Below are 18065 nucleotides of genomic sequence, written 5' to 3'. Positions count from 1 at the left end.
GGAAAACTGGTGAACTACGTAAAAGAGTGAGACTGGAACACTTTCTGACAGCACACACAGAAATAAGCTCCAAGGGGGTTAGAGACCTAAATGTGAGACCAGACACGATGCAGAGTACTCTTCAACATAAATCACAGCCACAGCCTCTATGACCCACTTCCTAGAGTAATGGAAATAAAAACAAAAATAAGCAAATGGGACCTACTTAAAAGCTTTTGCTCAATGAATAAAACTATAAGCAAAGTGAGAAGACAGCTCTCAGAAAAGGATAAAATAGTAGCAAATGAAACAACTGACAAAGAATTAATCTCCAAATGTACAAGCAGTTCAATACCAGAAAAACAAACAGCCTAATCAAAAAGTGGGCAAAAGACCTAAACAGCTATTTCTCCAAAGAAGACATACAGAAGGCTAATAACACATGAAAAGATGCTCAACATCACTCATTATCAGAGAAATGAAAATCAAAACCACAATGAGGTATCATCTCACACTGGTCAGAATGCCCATCATCAAAAAGTCTACAAACAACAAATGCTGGAGAGGGTGTGGAGAAAAGGGAATCATTTTACACTGTTGGTGGGAATGCAAACTGATACAACCACTATAGAGAAGAGTATGGAGATTCCTTAAAAAACTGAATAGAAATGCCATACAGCCCAGCAATCCCACTGCTGGGCATATACCTGATGGAAACCAGAATTGAAAGAGACACAGGTACCCAAATGTTCACTGCCACACTATTTATAATAGTTAGGAGATGGAAGCAACCTAGATGTCCACTGACAGATGAATGGATAAGGAAGCTGGGATACATACACACAGTGGAATATTACTCAGCTATAGAAAGGAACGTATTTGAGTCAGTTCTAATGAGATGGATGACTCTGGAACCTATTATAGAGTGAAGTAAGTCAGAAAGAGAAAGACAAATACTGTATATTAACTCCTATATATGGAATTTAGAAGATCCTACATTCAGGGCAGCAAAGGAGACACAGATGTAAAGAACACTTTTGAACTCAGAGGGAAAAAGCAAGGGTGGGATGATGTGAAAGAAGAGCATTGAGACATGTACATTACCATATGTAAAACAGATGACCAGTGCAAGTTCCATGCATGAAGCAGGGCACCCAAAGTCAGTGCTCTGGGACAACCTAGAGGGACAGGGTGGGAAGGGAGGTGGGAGAGGGGTTTACGATGCAGGTGACACATGTACACCTATGGACGATTCATGTTGATGTATGGCAAAAACCATCACAATATTGTAAAGCAATTATCCTCTAATTAAAATAAATTAGTTAAAAAAGAAAAATCAGCTTTATTTTGTATATCTAAGTAAAACTATTAAGTAAAATAGTGTTAAAAAACAGAAATAAATGTCATTCCTATTACTGGCATTTTTCAGTGGCTTGGGAGAACTACATATCACAGTCTTTCAAAATCCAAATCAGGTTGGGTAGAATTCAAAGAGTTATTATGTTTAATGCACAGAATGAACATATCCTATATTCAAAGAGAGTATGGGAACTAAGTGATAGTGAAAACTAAGACTGGTCTGCAGTAAAAGGAGAAAGAAGGACTTAACAAAACAAAAGGCAGGGAACACAGAAGAGTAGCTAGAGCAAGCACGGGGAAATGAGGCATCAAGGCAGTAGCACATGTGTATAGGAGCTGTAGCCATGCAGAAGAACAAAGCCAACTCTATTATCTGAGAGAGCAAACTCTTAGAGTACCTGAAATTGCTCTAGAAAAAAAAAAGGAGATTTGGTAGAATAAATCTAGAACACAGTCTCTCTACTAATGCTAATGAAATAAAAGAAAGAAACAAGTCAGCAGCTGCACCATCATTCTCTCGGCTTCACCCTATCCAAGAACAAATAACACTCACCAGTTATAAACTAATCAAGATGCAGACTTCAAAAACATGGCCATGCAAAGAACCCAAAGACTAATGCAACGGATTCCTAACACTCCTCCAACTCATTAAAAGGTGCTACAGAACTGTCCACACCTGAGAATTCTTACTAATACTACAAATTTGGGAAAGAGCAGACTGAGCAGGAAAGAGAAAACAACTCCTGGTGGACTGCTGGGAGGGGACTAATGGCACGGAGAAGTGAGTAAGTGGGACTGACACTGACCAAAGACAGGCTCCAGGCATCCCTGACAGATCAGGCAAATAACCTGAAATACTAGGTTCTTCTCTTCACTCCCTGGTACATATTTAATCCATTCTCAGAAAGAGCAGCACATAGCTTTACCTGACCACCCCACCACTCCCACGTCAATTCAGTGTTTTCAGGCAACAGCAAGTAGATGGGCCATGCTACGTGCCTTTGACTGAATACGTTGCCATACTGACAAGTACAGGGCAGGAGTGATTTTAACTACATTCAATTTCTGCCTCAAACTGCTTCCTTTTTAAATAATTTTATTTATTTACTTTTGGCTGTGCTGGGTCTTCACTGCTACGCAGGCTTTTCTCTAGTTGCAGCAAGTGGGGGCTTCTCCACTTGTCGTGCACGGGCTTCTCACCGAGGCAGCTTCTCCCGTTGTGGAGCACGGGCTCTAGGGGGTGTGGGCTCAGGAGTTGCGGCTCCGAGGCTCCAGAGCACGGGCTTAGTACTTGTGGCTCACAGGCTTAGCTGCTTGGCAGCATGTGGGATCTTCCCACATTAGGGATCGAACCCATGTCTCCTGCACTGGCAGGAGAATTCTTTACCACTGAGCCACCAGGGAAGCCCCAAACTGGTTTTAGAATGTAATCCCTGCATAAGACATCACACGCCGTGTCACACAGCAAACAGTATCTGGACAGGTATTTTACTTTAAATAGCGGCAAAATTAAAGAAAACAGCAAAGCCACTCCACATCTAGATGGGAAAAAGAGAGAGACTAGAACAGAACATGCCAAAGACAGTTAAAGAACCTGGTCTGTAAGAAACAATAACCCATGAATAAGACACATAAAATTAACAAGAACATGAAAGCAATAAAATAAGAACAAAAAAGTTAAATGATAGGAAAAACACAATGAAATGAAATGGGAATGAATGCTAAGTAAACAACTGAAACTGTAACGATACCATTTCAGAATTAAGAAATGAGAAATAGCTAACACAGTTTCCACTATTGTAAATGTTGTATTAAGTAGTATCTTATGTAATTCTCACAAAAAGCCTGTGAAATGGAGGTACTATTATTGTTCCCATTATGCATAGGAGGAGACAGAGGAATAATAATAATAATGTTTAAATGGGTAATTAGGATTTTAATTATTTCTAATTAGGTATAATGAAGTCAAGATCACATAACATAGCTGGTGAGGAATAGAACATATACAACTGAAATTTGAATTTCTGATATAGTTAAAGAGCTTAAAGAAAACCACAATGAATTTAATAAAGGAGAGTAATGTCTTAAATGTAGTGATCCCAGCAAATATAAAAATGTCTTTAAGGAGGTAATGCAAAAGTTCCTTGAAATAAAAAAGAACTGCATCTACAAATCAAAATCGCATACTGTATCGCAGGAAACAAGAAGGAAGAATGATCAATACTGAGATATACTCTGATTGTTACTGACTTTCAGACCTGTGAAGGAATATGGTAGACATGCAAGTCACCTAAAAAGAGGGGAAAGGGCCCTGGCATGAGGTGGGGGTGCGGAAGTACAAATAATTTCCGCACTCTTCACAGCAAGGAGTCAACAAACAATTATCTAAAAGCAATATGCACTTTGAAGCAAAAACTGATTCTAACCTGACAGTGTTTTTCTTTAGGGGTCTCAGGAAATACCTAGAAAGAAGAAACAGTCATACAAGTTCAGCAGTGCTTTCACTTTTACTTCTTTCGATCAATCTGTCTCCCTCTTCCCCTCCTCAATAAAGAGATGTCTAGAACATTATGCATTTGACGTTTAAATGGATAACTGGGATTTTAAGTTCTTCATTCTTTTGTTTACTATTATAATTCTTTGGAATGCACATCTATAAAATAAGAAAGCAAATTATTCTTTCAAAAAATAAAGAACTAAAGGATGGTATATCCATTCTTCCATTTTCTGACAGTTAATAATCCTGACAACCCTATTTTTTGAGTGACCTAACAATTTTTTGATTTTAAAAAAAGCATGTTTAAAGACAAATTTCTGAATACTACATTTAACCCATAATAAAGCAAAATATAAGTCCTGAGATGTTGTCAAGTACCAAAGCTAGCTTTTGTCCTGCCCTGTGGGGATATGCAAACCACAAAAACCCAGGCTCTCCTTTGATATCTGTGTGGGAAATGAGCATTATGAAAGAAAACCCAAGACAAGGAATAAAGGACTCCACCATTAAAGGGTAAAACGGGAACAAACGCTACAACACAAAAAAAACACCACAAATAAACTTGCTTGTCTTGACCCTGATACAAACTGAAAGAAAGAAATTTTTTAAAATCTCACTAAGTTTATAATGACAGGTGAGCCTTCACTCAAGCTTCAGGTCCAAATATGTACTAACTAGCTGAATGGTCCAAAAACATTACAAGCAGAGATTAAAGGAGTCTCATATTTCTGGAGGAAATAAATCTGAAATTAGACTTAAGGATTCCCAACAGATCAAGTTCCCAAAGAAAATGAGCAGTTCACATTCAAAGATGACAAATACGTATTTGGAAACAAGGCACCCTGAGAGAGTACTAGATTAAACATATCAACACTTTAGGTACTTAATATAAAACAGAAGCTTTAAAATATCAGCAGGGAACAAGATTTAGAAATAAATGAAATGCACTTTCAGAAATGAAACCACACAGTATGATGAATGAAAACTCAATGGATGACCGAAATACCAACCAGACAGATCTGACGAGAGAAGTACTAAACTGGAAGACAATCTGAAGAAATTATCAAAAGTAAAATCCAAAGAAACAAAGCAGTGAAATATCTAGAAAGGAGGTAAGACACATTGAGGAGAAACAGGGACTTATGTCACATCAGAGCTCAAGAAAGTGATACTGCCCCTGCTCCCCAGTTACCAAACAGCCTGCCGATACCATCAGTGGAGCCACCTTTAGTTTCCAGGAACGGTGGGTAATCAGGCAATACGAAGAGCCGAGAAGACGACTTTCTGACTTTGGATGTGGACTCTGATTCTCTCTCAACTCAGTGGTCACGGGTTTCTGAATTCTTAACTGCCATGTAGTACTTCTATACTAAAAGGCTCCTCGGTTTAATGAATTTTTGTTCAATTCTTCAGTTTAAAAAAAGGGGTTGAAAGAATTATGGATCAGGTGGACAGTCCTGTTATAGAATATACACTAGGGACTCACAACACCCAGAAAGTAAAGGAAGCATATTTTTGTATTCTCTCCTCTGAGTTCTCATTAGAGTTTATAAACACATGCAGCTGATTATCTGTAAAACAGTGAGTTTTTGGAAACCACATCCTAACATGGAGAGCTGTATAGCTGTTCATATTTTCCCAAAAGAGCAATTTTATAACTGAGGTTTGGGTTCCTGAGACGTAGGTAGCAAATTAGTTGCACATACGATCAGTAAATTTAGAAGTCCCTTAAAGAACTGTTATGGAAAGCTGCAAATTAATCTTAACTGTAACTCAGGAATTTTTCTGAATGAATAACCTTAGGTCACTTACCTTAAGTTTGGTTTTTAAGAAGAATTTGCTCTAAGGAAATCACCAGGGATCAAACAATCAAACAAGTTACTGGGTCTGGTTCCTACTAACCTCCATTTCCTGCCTCAACCACTCTTCTAATTCTGTATTCTTTCGAGCATGATGAGCTATTAGATCTGATCCTCCAATGATGTGTGGAAGTTTTCCTGCTCCAGGAAATGTGACCTGTAAAACAGTAAACCTTGTTAAATGCACTAAAAAATTAAGACAATCATATTAAAAAAAAAAAACAACTTAAAAACAAAAAGACTGTAAATCACATGTAAGTACTAAACATATTTATATCCCATAAATGAAAATGAGTGAAAGAGGGAGGAAACTGAGTCATTTCATTGATTTGAGTATATACAGAAAAATTCAGACAAATCCTTTCATTAGAGGCAATCCTGTTAAACTTCTTTTAGTATAAAAATTTAATTTCTTTTAGTCTCAAAAAATTTCCTTGGCCAAGGATATTAGTATTTTTAAGGGTTTAAAGTTTTTCCAAACTATTTTCCAGAAGTTTGTACTACTTTATACTTCACCACTCCTGTGCCAGCAGTGAATATTATATTGCTTTTTATGTGGTTAACTTCATTAATTAAAAAATTTACTATGTCTTTGCATTTTAATTTAATGAGATTGTGTAATATGATATTGAATGCGAATGCCCCTGTGCTACTCATGTGGGCTGGAAAATAAGCGGGAGATATTTCCCATTGTCCACTCTAAGTAGAAGAGATTCTTCCTGTTAAATGGCGTTCAGAACACTTTAATCATATTTTAATACTCTAAATGGCTCTAAAGTCATAGACAGAAAACTACTGTTAATAGTAGCTCACATTCGAGAGGAAAAAGCTACAGCACCCTGTAGTCACAGCAAAAATCAGATAGATCATGTTTGAGAGAAAAGCCATCTTTCACAGAAATCACTCTTGAAAAAATTACTGTATTCTGATCAAATGCATAAGCAAAACCTAGCAGGTCAATAGTAGTATGGAGCAAGAAACAAACACCCTAGAATAGAAACAAAAAGAATACAGATAGGATGAGAAATAGTTTTTCAGCACTCCATGCTTTCATTGCTGAGGACACAGGTTTGATTCCTAGTTGGATACTAAGATCCTGTAAGCTGCACTGAGCAACCAAAAGATGACCAAAACAAGAAAGAAAGAAAAAGAACTAGGAGGACCCTAGCCAAAAGCCTGCTGTGTAAGGTAGGAAAAAAAAATGGGTAAACAGCATCCTTTAAAGAATTCAACCTTAATAAAGTTTTATATATTAGGTGTCAGGGTACGTACTTACTAGAGTAACTTTTAACTGTTTTAAGCAGAAGAAATAGCATCAGCTTTCAACATAAACCGCTTTTATTACTATTTAGTATATTTCTAAAAACATTTCAAACACTGCACTCTTGTTGCATTTTAAAGGAATACAGACCTTTTTGAATTTCTTGAAATTCTTTAGCTCACCACGACCACTGTTCACACTGGGCGCATTTCTGGAGGTGGGGTTACAAACCACCAGTGATCGAAATTCAGTCAGTAACACTTTCTTTGGAAGCATCTCATCACCATCCTGAAGTTCACAATTGTTCTTAAACAGTGTTAAGATGGATAAAATAAGAAGGAAAAGGAAAATTACTTGTCACTTAAAGAACCTCTATAAAAAAGTTCAAATATCTGAAAAAACAGTAAAATTAAAAAAAAAGGTTTATTTCTGACATCTGAACTTTGTACTTGAAATCAAATCTATTTCAAAACCAGAAAATTACTCAAGTAGTATTTCTGACTCTAACCTCAGAAACATTTATAACATACTCATGTATGACAAAAGACTAAAAAGCCATAAAGTATTTGAAATTTAATAGCATCTTCTAATAAAAATCATCCCAATAAACAATTTATCTTCTTGTATATATTTTCTTGGCAAGAAACAGTTTGCTTCTTTTCCTTAAAACCATACACTGAAATTATTATATAATCCATTCTACACGTTATCTATACTATACTTAAGTTTTCTTGATTTTCAATAATGTATGTTTTTTATTAGTTTGGACACCTCAAAAAACTCAACCACCTCACTAACTGAAAGCCACTTTTTAAATTCCAGATTAACAGTTATTTAATCAGTGTGAAGATTCCTTTCTGTTGCTGAAAGAGATTCTTTATGTCATTAACTATTAACTAAGTACCTACATATCCACGTTCTTACAGCTGCCCAAGGCTGATCATCTTAGTTTTTTAAACTGCTTTACTATATATCCATTTGCAAGCTGCTAACAGGACTAAGATAAAGACAGTAAGGGAGAGATGAAAAAAACAGAAAAATCAAAAGAAAAGGTTCATGTGACAGTGACAGAATGTAATCAGGAACTCTAATAAAATAACAATAGCCTAATATTTTTGTAGTTTGTTCTAGAGTTTACAAATATTTCATATCCATTACTCTATTTTATATAAACAACAACACTATTGTAGAAATATCAAGTGTTTTTATAAACAAAAGACTTGAAGTTCGTAAATGTGAAAATGACCTATTAAAAGTCTCATATCTATGGAGTAGAGGGCAGAGAATTACACTCAGGCTTTCTCCACATTCTTTTTGCTATACCATGTTTATAATAGGATCTGTCCATTTCCAGAGGAAGTATAATTATGAAATAGACCAAAATTATAGAAACAGAATCAGTTTTAATCCTAAGAATGAAGACTCGTAAAAAAAAATCAATGAAATGACAGTCAATATAAGTTAAATCTTTATAAAATTAAAAAATTCCTCACAGATAGTTCTTTAGTTGACCAGAGTGATTCTTTCTTGAGCTCACACTTCTTCTTAATTTCATTTTCTTGCTAAAGAAATAAAAAATATTGTTCATAAGAGTTACAAGATGGAACCTTTCTGAAAACCTTAGAGATTATTCATGTTCTTGATCTATGACTTTCAAGTATCTTTCCTAGAGAAACTATGAGATGAGAATAGAAATATATTTAGAAAAAGACTGTAGGATGAGTTATAAGAGTAAAGAACTGGAAGCAATCTAAGTTCATACAAGTTATGTAAAGAGTATAATATGAGAAATGATCATAATATAAAGGAATTACAATGGCTATAAAATTGCATTAACATTTGAGTCCAATTTGAAAAACAAGATTTAAAAAAGAAAATGCCAAAATATTAACTGTGGCTATCTACAGAAGATAGGATTATCAACAAATTGTTATATTTTTATTTTTCATATTTCTACATGGTTGTGTTATTACTTTTACAGTCAAAAACAAAAACAAATTTTTAAGGATGTCTATCTAAATTTATTTAGAATTGAATGTTAAATATCCTTAATCCAGGAAGAGTTATTTTAATTGTTCAAGGTATTTATCTATTAAAAAAATGGAGACTGCTTTGCATAAAATCATACTATTCTTCATATTCATATATCCAGCTCATGTACTAGATAAAAGTACATTACACAGATAGCTTTCTAATACTTTCAATAAAAACTACAATCCCTTTGGATACAATAGGGGGGCATATCATTTTACATCAAATTTTCAATGATTCAGTAATAAAAATGCAGAAAAATGTTAATAATAAGTTGGAAAGAAAAAGCAAAATGTACTCTGAGCTTGCTTAGAGACTAAAGAAATTAATGTTATTTATCAGTAGTAAGATTAAAAATGTCTATGCCAAGGCTACCACATACCCTTTAATTGAGTATTTTCACATACATCACCCACTATAAATTGTTATCACAATCACATTTTAACCCCCTACCTTTTTTTCCCCATTCTGTCTTACTCCCTCAAACTTGCTCATCCCCTTGAGCAAGTTTTTATTTCCTATCTCATAGAATCACACTATAAAACCATACCCAGAGCCTTGGACTGTAAGCTTGGGAATTTTCCAATACTTTTTCCTCTCTCCTCATTTCTCTTATTAAGTTAATCACCACGTCCTAGAGATTCTACATTCTAAAGTTCTATCAAACTTATCCTCTCAGACTGCCTTTCATGTTAGCACACCCAGTGTCTAGGATGAATGACATTCTGAGAAAGCTGACAAAGGCAACAGCTAAAATAGGGTGAACCAAGGATTTCTGTCCCAGTTGTCAAAACCTGGATAAGTCAGCTTGGCAAGTTACGTAACTCCTACGCCAGTCTCCAAATCTGTCAGTGTACATTGCTGTAGCCAATATGACGGTATCCAGTAAACGACAGGTGTAACTGCCAGGCTTTCACAGATGCTACAGGCTTCCCTGGTGGCTCAGACAGTAAAGAATCTGCCTGCAATGTGGGAGACCTAGGTTTGATCCCCGGGTTGGGAAGGTCCCCTGGAGGAGGAGGGCATGGCAATCCGCTCCAGTATTCTTGCCTGGAGAATCCCCATGGACAGAGGAGCCTTGTGGGCTACAGACCATGGTGTCACAAAGAGTCAGACACGATTGAGTGATTAAGCACATAGTTATTTAAGAGAAGAGGAAACCTTAATTCAAAATAGAAGGGTAGAAAAGAGGTGAAGAAGAGACTTCTGTAGACAGTGGGTGCTGTTAGGAGGAATGTTAACCAGGATGTGGAGTCATGTCGGCATTTTATGAAGACTGGGGAATTGAAAGTAAAGCCAAGACTCTGGCACAGCTGTCATTCACATAAGGATAAGCTCCTAACAGGGGTATCTAGCCGATAGCTTTCTATTTTAGCTTATAGGAAATCTTACAGACATGCTAGAATCCATATTTAATCCCCAAACAGAAAAATGATCATTCTAATATCAATGTATTTTAGAAAACGTCCTTCTGATATACAGCTAAGGAAGCCAATGCCAGAGAGAAGTATCATAATTTTGCCGTCTTGAGCTTCCCTGGTGGCTCGGTGGTGAAGAACCTGCCTGCAATGCAGGAGACGTGGCAGGAGCCGCAGGTTCAACTCCTGGGCTGGGAAGATGCCCTGGAGGAAAAAATGGCAACCCATTCCAGTATTCTCGCCTGGATTTCCTTTTTCAAAAATGTTTTAAACAATTATCTTATATTGAAAGCAAAAATACTTTTGTTAACAAGGTTCTTACTAAAAAAGTATAAATATAGTGATTTAACTTTAGTATTTCCAGAAGCATGTCACAATCAAGTTGCTACTCACTCTCCAAAAGTATGCTACGACGTATTTATGTTGTACCTTGTTTTTATTCAGAATATCATGAATCCTTGGGGAAAAAAAAAAAAAAAAGGACAAAGGAAATTATGCTGCAGAATCATAGAGCAAAATAAAGTAATTACATTCCCTGGTATCATTATACAGCATATAAACCTTGGCATTAAATGAAATGTCTTTCCAGGTCCACAAAAAACTGTTTAAAAAACTTTAAAAGTGTTTCTCATATCACTGGAGGGTATATGATGCTCACTTCTTGTCTCTCCCACTCTGGGCCCTAATGCCCAGTTCCTTGGGTGACATGAGCCCTGAGAGAATGTGTGGTCAAAGCAGGTCATAGGAATTAATTTGCAGACAGGATGGACCAAAGTATTCTGGGACTAAAACTACAGCTCTGTCAGACAGAGCTGTGATACTGCCAAGTGGTGGACCCATCTGCAAAAGAATTTAAGAAAAAGAAAAAAAAAAGCCCATTAGAAAAGATATAAACTATGTAAAAGGACAAGAAGACTAGGAAAAAAATCAGGAAAAATTAGAAACATAGGAGGATAGGATCCCACAAGGCATTCCCAAAGGCGTGGCCAAAGTAACGTAAATAGGGCCTGACTTTCTAAAGACTATAGTATTAAGTACTAGCCTGAACACAGATTCTTGTATAGTCTGGAGCTGAAGTGACAATGAAAACTCAGAGTGAAAGTAGAATAAATACATCTAATAAACATCTTTATAAAGGGATATAAATTTATTAAATTTAGGACATCCCTTGGATTTCATCAAATGCCATATTAAATCAACTTATCTAATTCTCCACTACAATGGAAATTGCTACAGAAGTGACTTATAGGATATATAAACCTCTTGGTTCAATTAATCTTTTCTGTAACGTGACAACTAATCTTAAAACTTTGATAATAGACTTGTCTGTCTCTGAAGTTCTCAATCTTGCTGACAGATATCTCAGTATCCATACTCTTTCTCCCTTATTAATATAACTTTTATATTAATTAAGGGACAGTGTTGTCCTAAGTGATGTACTAAGTTTAAAGCATTTCCCAGACCCTCTTGGAGATTGAGGGTTACGGCTGGGGTTGGCAAAGACCATAACTAAATCCTGGCCAACAACCAAAGTCATCAAGTGGGGCTTCTGAGAAAGCTCCTTAGAATGGACTCAAGCGGAAAGCCCTTTACCCTGTTTCCTTTCCACCTTCTTCCTCCTCCCAGGCAAGCTGACCTGATGGCCAGAGGTGCCATCTCATGGAGCAGAAAGACATACACCTAGGAAATTAATACCAGCAACTACCAAGCAGCTTTGGTTATGTACCTCTGGACATCTTCTACAGGAAAAAAAAAAAAATCCTATCTTATTTAAGCCACTGATCTTAGAATTTTTAAAGACAGCAAAGGAATTCTTAACACAATGCAGGAATTTTTTCTGGAAAGAAAACTGGACATGCTGAATCAGGATCTCCGGGCCTTTGGTCTGGGAATCCCTATTTTTAAAAGCTCACCAGGTGATTCTGATGCACTGGTCCAAAGAGGGCATTAAGTATTCACTCATAAGAAGTAATGAACAATGAGGACTTTTTCCTTCATGTGAAGATACCAGTGTATAGGCTAAGTGAAGTGAAAGTCGCTCAGTTGTGTCCAACTCTTTGTGACCCCATGTACTATACAGTCCACGGAATTCTCCAGGCCAGAATACTGGAATGGGTGGCCATTCCCTTCTCCAGGGTATAGGCTAAACAGGACATATATTCTGATTCTTCAATAACAGTTACAGATTTATATAGTGCTTGATACACACTAGGTTCTCATCCTCACTCAACTGTGTCTGACTCTATAACCCCATGAACTGTAGCCCACCAGGCTCCTCTGTCCATGGGACTTTCCAGGCAAAAATACTGGAGTAGGTTGTCATTTCCTACTCTAGAGGATGTTCCCGACCCAGGGATTGAATCCGCACCTCCTGCATTTGGCAGGCAGATTCTTTACCACTGCACTACCCGGGAATCTTCAGATTCTCAACAAACGCTTATCACATTGTTGCATCTGTGCTCTCACCTAATGCGGTAACTAACCTACAAATAGTAGGCTGCTTAATAATGCATAAAATAGGAAACAATCTAAAAAATAATCGTTGTTGTCTTAGAACAAAGCTAGTAAAACAAATTACCAATATTCATGAAAAGAGGATAGAACATTAAAGATAAAAATGAAAATTAAAAATCTCTAATGATGTTACACATGCTCTATCTTAAAAATTTATTTAAGTAGATACTTTGTTTTGCTAACTTTCTTCATCTTTCAGTGCCTGTTTACTCTATTAAAGCACCTCCTATACTTAACATCATGGCCAAATGTCTGATGTAATAAAACAGTACAGCCTGGAAATCTATTAAAATAATCATGAATAACAATTTTAGTTGTTGTCATCTATTATAAACAGTCAAAGAATCATTATATTTTTAACATTTACTTTATCAACCAACAAACTCTTATACTTAATATGGGGTGTAGAAGATTCTAATTTTTTCCCCCAAATAAACAGAAGTTCTGTTCATACTGTCAATACAAATATCTAAAGTACTTTTTAACATTCTAAGTTCCTATTTGCAATACTTCTCAATAAATAATGTTACTTACAGATATTTTGTTACTTTCTGGTATTGTTTCATCATTAAAAGTGACATTTGTTTCTTTATCCAATCGTAGCCTTTTTCTAACATTGATATCTTCCTCTTGTTTTTGAACTTTCACTTCGCTTTCTAACTCTAGTTCTGTATCCTTGAATAACTGTTCCAATACTTCATCTTCTATGGCTAAATCATCAATTTCTTTTCTTTTTTTTGATTTTAGATTTTCTGTAAAAAGAGACTTATTGGCATAATTTTTCACAGTGGGTTTTACATTGGTATCTGCATATGAATTATCTGGGTTTTCTTCCACAAGCACATTCTGAGATAGGTGCTCATCCTTATTTTTCCTTATCAAGGATGTAGTTGGTTGTGTTTGTTCTAAAAGAGAACAAGACGTTTCCATTCTTGCTGATTTGGATAAAGACATTTCTTGATTTTCTTCATCCCTTTCCCTTGGGTTCAAAAAAGGAGAGAAGAAAAGAAAAACAGAAAATGAACACAGCTAAGTAATTTTTTAGTTTGGCAATATTCACCCCCTTCTTCATTTAATTGACAATATTCCTAGTTTTAATGATTAACAATCTCACCAGATATAAAAAAAGTAGATATCTGAAAATAGTACATAATTCATATACACTTGACTGTTTTGATAGGACTGATGAATCCCATAGCTTAAATAATAGAGAGATATTTATCTTCTTTTTTAAAAGTTGCAATAGTTGATGAATCAGTGTGAGGAAAAGGTAGAAGAATATAAAATACAAAAAACTTGTCAGAAAAAAAACAGCTTACTTTGTAATGTAGGGAACTTGTGAGCAAGGAAAAATTACCCTGGGACTAAAACCTGTTCAGTTCATGAGAGCCAGATTCAAGTTGAAGTGGCTAAATCCAGAATGTAGTCTAAGACTATATATGTGAATATATGACAATGTACATTCTATATAATACTGTATCATTCACTCAGTAAGTGCTGAATACTTAGCTCATTTAAATGGTACTGAGGCCACAGAGGACACACAAACTGGGTCTCTGCTCTGCAGTTTATAACCTGCATGTCGAACTGGAATAGTTAAGAGTGATACCTTAACGAATCTAAACTAATGTCGAGGTCTGGATAAACCAACCAAGAGGTTTCTGTAGTAATTCTAATAATCAGAGTTTGAGTTAGAAAGATAGCAACACAAACAGATGGAAAGAGAGATATTTATAAGACAATTAAAATAAGAATCAGCACTGTTTTGGGGAGGCAGAGCAGAAAGGGTCAAAGATGTTGACACAGTAAACTGCTAACAAAATTCCATACCAGTGCAATGACAGGGGTGAAAAAGTTTTACACCGATGATTAGGGAAAAGAGCAGATTTCTGTGGAAAAGTAGGAGTGATATAATATACTGACCATATATAACCTGAAATGAAATATACATAGTAGGAAGAAAAGAAGTCCTCAATGGGAGCAAAGTCAGAGAGGCAAAAAAAAGAAAAAAGAAAAACTGGGACACTACCACAAAAAATCAAGAAGAAATCACAAGGAGAACAAAGGTTGAAGAGCTGAGTGTTACCAAAAGGCCACTAGAGGTGTGAAGTGTGTCAGTGATTACTTTCAAGGATGTCAGGTCATGATGAAATACTGTTAGTTAAGAAATATTTCATACAGAAATGGGAACAATAATGTCCTCTTATAAGTTTAACAGTGAATGTAAAAGATAAAGAGCAGTAGCTCAGGAAGAAATCAAGTCAAGGGAAGGTTTTAAAAACTAAAAATGAGATAGAGTCTTTTTTAGTTTTGAATCAGAAGAATACAGAAGAAAAGGACCTAGAAGATACTAAAGGTGTTAGCAATTAAGAATAAGTGATAAAGCATGGTCCTAGAGGAAATGAGACCTAACCAATGGAAACAGGTAGGTCAAAAAACTCAGGTATGGGAAAGCTTTTCAGCAAATGAAACAGAAGGAAAAAAATGAGAGAAAATCTATCCAATGAACTTAAGTGACTCTTGAGAATCCCTTGGACTGCAAGGAGATCAACCAGTCAGTTATAAAGGAAATCAACCCTGAATATTCATTAGAAGGACTGATGCTGAAGCTGAAGCTCTAATACTTTGGCTACCTGATGCAAAGAGCCAACTCATTAGTAAAGACCATTATGCTGGGAAAGACTGAAGGCAGGAGGAGAAGGGGATGACAGAGGATGAGACGGTTGGATGGCATCGCTGACTCAATGGACATGAGTTTGAGCAAACTCCAGGAGATGGTAAAGGACAGGGAAGCCTGGCGTGCTGCAGTCCGTGGGGTTGCAAAGAGTCGGACACCACTGAGCAGCTGAACAGCAGCAGAAATGAACTTAGGTAAGAAGGCAATGTGGACATTTCTGAGAGGGAATAAGCTCAAAGGGCCACAGCTTTCTACAGAAGCATACTTACACAGAATATGAACTTAGTACCATTCTACAATCATAAAACAAGTATGAATATTTTTAGAAGCACAAAGCACTATTATTAAAAATTATACCTTTTTTGGGGAGAGGTAAGCGGCTGAAAATAGTCTCTGATGGAGTTGGTTTGCTGATGCTGAGAAGGCCAACCCCTACTTTTATTTACATGTGGGACTTTAGTCGGTGAAAGCTGATAGTTTGGGATTTTCATCCTAACCAGAGTATTTGACACTATATTATTATTAGAGCTTATTTTGTGGGGTTTCTTCACAGTGGACGTTTCTTGTGAAAGTATTCGACATTTTGGTTCCATTCCAAATATTTTTATTTCTTTTGGTCTTTCACTCAAATCCATACTGCAGCAAAAGAAAAGAATGTATGGTAAACAATCAAATTTACAGCAATTTTTATCCAGAAACAAAGTCCTTTAAGTAGCACTAATAAAATACAGCTTTAGAATATAGTTGTCTTGAAGTAACTGTTTATTGAATATATTTTATAATATATTGTTCAAGAAAGCAGCTCCTTTGACATCAAAGCTCCTTGAAGATAGATGATATCCTTTTCTCTCCATCCCCTACAGCACATACTGTCAGGCTTGCTCTATAAAAAAACTGCTAAACACACATGAAATAATAACCCTGTATCTTATTATAAATTAAACCATCATATTCCTAAGTGTTTCTTGGTTTGTTTAAAATTTTTAAATTACTTGCATGTAAAAAAAAAAGTGATTAAAAACTAGAAATTCAGAAAAAGAACAAGCAGTAATTCCATTAGTAAATATAATGTGGTATTTCAATCACTTTCAGTGAACTGAAATGGTGACATTCCAACCAAAAGGCAGTCTCTAGAATAGAACTCTAGATTAACAGAAAAATATTTTAAACCCACATATAAACACACAGGTCTACAATGTATGGTTAAATATATATTATCTTTGCTATTCTTATGTGTGTTTTTTTGCCATTCATATTTTACAAAAAACCCAGAGTTGTCATTCAGCTGACTTTTTAAAAAGTAATAGTTTCTCTTTTAAAAGTTAAACACAGTTTCAATACAAACCATAGGTACAGTGAAAATTTAGTTATGGTATAATACAGTGCTACCATAAGTATCTTTCAATATGAATAATTCATTATGGATTTAAAATAGTGTCTTAAGCAAAAAAATGCCATGGGATACTTATGAGCTACCCCTGCTTTCCAAAAAAATAAACAATTAAAAAAAACCCTCTTTAGGTACAGAACCATAAAACACCAGTCACAAATGAAACTGTAATTCTTTGTAGTCTTCTATGTACATTTTCAAGGAATAAAAAACAACATAAGTATCTATTTCAGGAGTTGACAAACTACAACTTGTAGGACAAACATGGCTGACCACTTGTTTCTGTAAATTAAGTTTATTGGAGTATAGCCACACTCACTCATTTACATGTGTCTATGGCTGCTTTAATTCTACAGCGGCAGAGCTGAGTAGCTGTGACAGAGGTCAATACCCCATAGAGCCAAAAATATTATTTTCCAGTACTTTATAAGGTTTGCTAAACTCTGTCCCCAAATATTATTTTTCCTGGCATCCCACACTCCAAATACTTCATCTCCCAAGAAACAACTTGATAAGGCATTGACTTTACTTCTTAAATATACTGTTAATTTATTGATAGAATAATAACAATAGTTCATTATCAATGAAGCTTTACCATGTATCTGCTTGTTCTGATTCTGTGTCAGCTACATATGTTCTAGTATTCACTGAGGCATTTGGCATTAAATTTTCATTGGCTGGTAAGGCTTGGGAAAGGCTTGGACCTGGAGTTGTTGTCTTCAATCCTGTAAATCACAGAAGTGACAGAAAGAATCACAATTGCTAGACACAAGAAGGACATTTGGTCACGGAACATTGCTAGGAGTGTGCCACATTGAGGGAATTAACTACAGCACCCAGTTTTCTCCAAATACTCAAAGCCTGTAAGCAGCAGCCTATTGGCATCTGTGATGAGCTTATCTGAACCAAATCATGCTAAAATTACCTCAAATCTTTCCTGTTAAACGATTATCATCTTAAATAAAAATAAACTCAACTTAAATTCTAATTCAAATTATGCTTTAGTCAGGAGACCAAAAAATTAAAATTTCTCCCCCCACGAAAAGTATATCTATCATATCTACACAAATCAAAATCAAG

The 18065-nt window shown here is 35.7% G+C and overlaps 1 protein-coding gene across 4 annotated transcripts in view; it reads right to left on the bottom strand.

Moving 5' to 3' along the window:
• NBN (nibrin) overlaps positions 1-18065 on the bottom strand; it is a 55584-nt gene that overhangs the window by 4405 nt on the left and 33114 nt on the right. For all 4 annotated transcript variants that reach the window (XM_061439420.1, XM_061439422.1, XM_061439421.1 and 1 more), the window contains exons 9-14: positions 17581-17710; positions 15953-16231; positions 13453-13897; positions 8449-8517; positions 7106-7261; positions 5738-5851 (exon numbers count right to left, since the gene is read on the bottom strand). In XM_061439420.1, coding sequence (XP_061295404.1) covers positions 5738-5851; positions 7106-7261; positions 8449-8517; positions 13453-13897; positions 15953-16231; positions 17581-17710 — 1193 coding nt within the window. The remainder of the gene's footprint in view (positions 1-5737; positions 5852-7105; positions 7262-8448; positions 8518-13452; positions 13898-15952; positions 16232-17580; positions 17711-18065) is intronic.

The sequence above is a fragment of the Bos javanicus genome, chromosome 14 (genome assembly GCF_032452875.1).
Source record: "Bos javanicus breed banteng chromosome 14, ARS-OSU_banteng_1.0, whole genome shotgun sequence".
Taxonomy (NCBI): Eukaryota; Metazoa; Chordata; class Mammalia; order Artiodactyla; family Bovidae; genus Bos; species Bos javanicus.
Note: the sequence above shows the minus strand (reverse complement) of the source record. Positions and strands in the feature narration are given on the sequence as shown.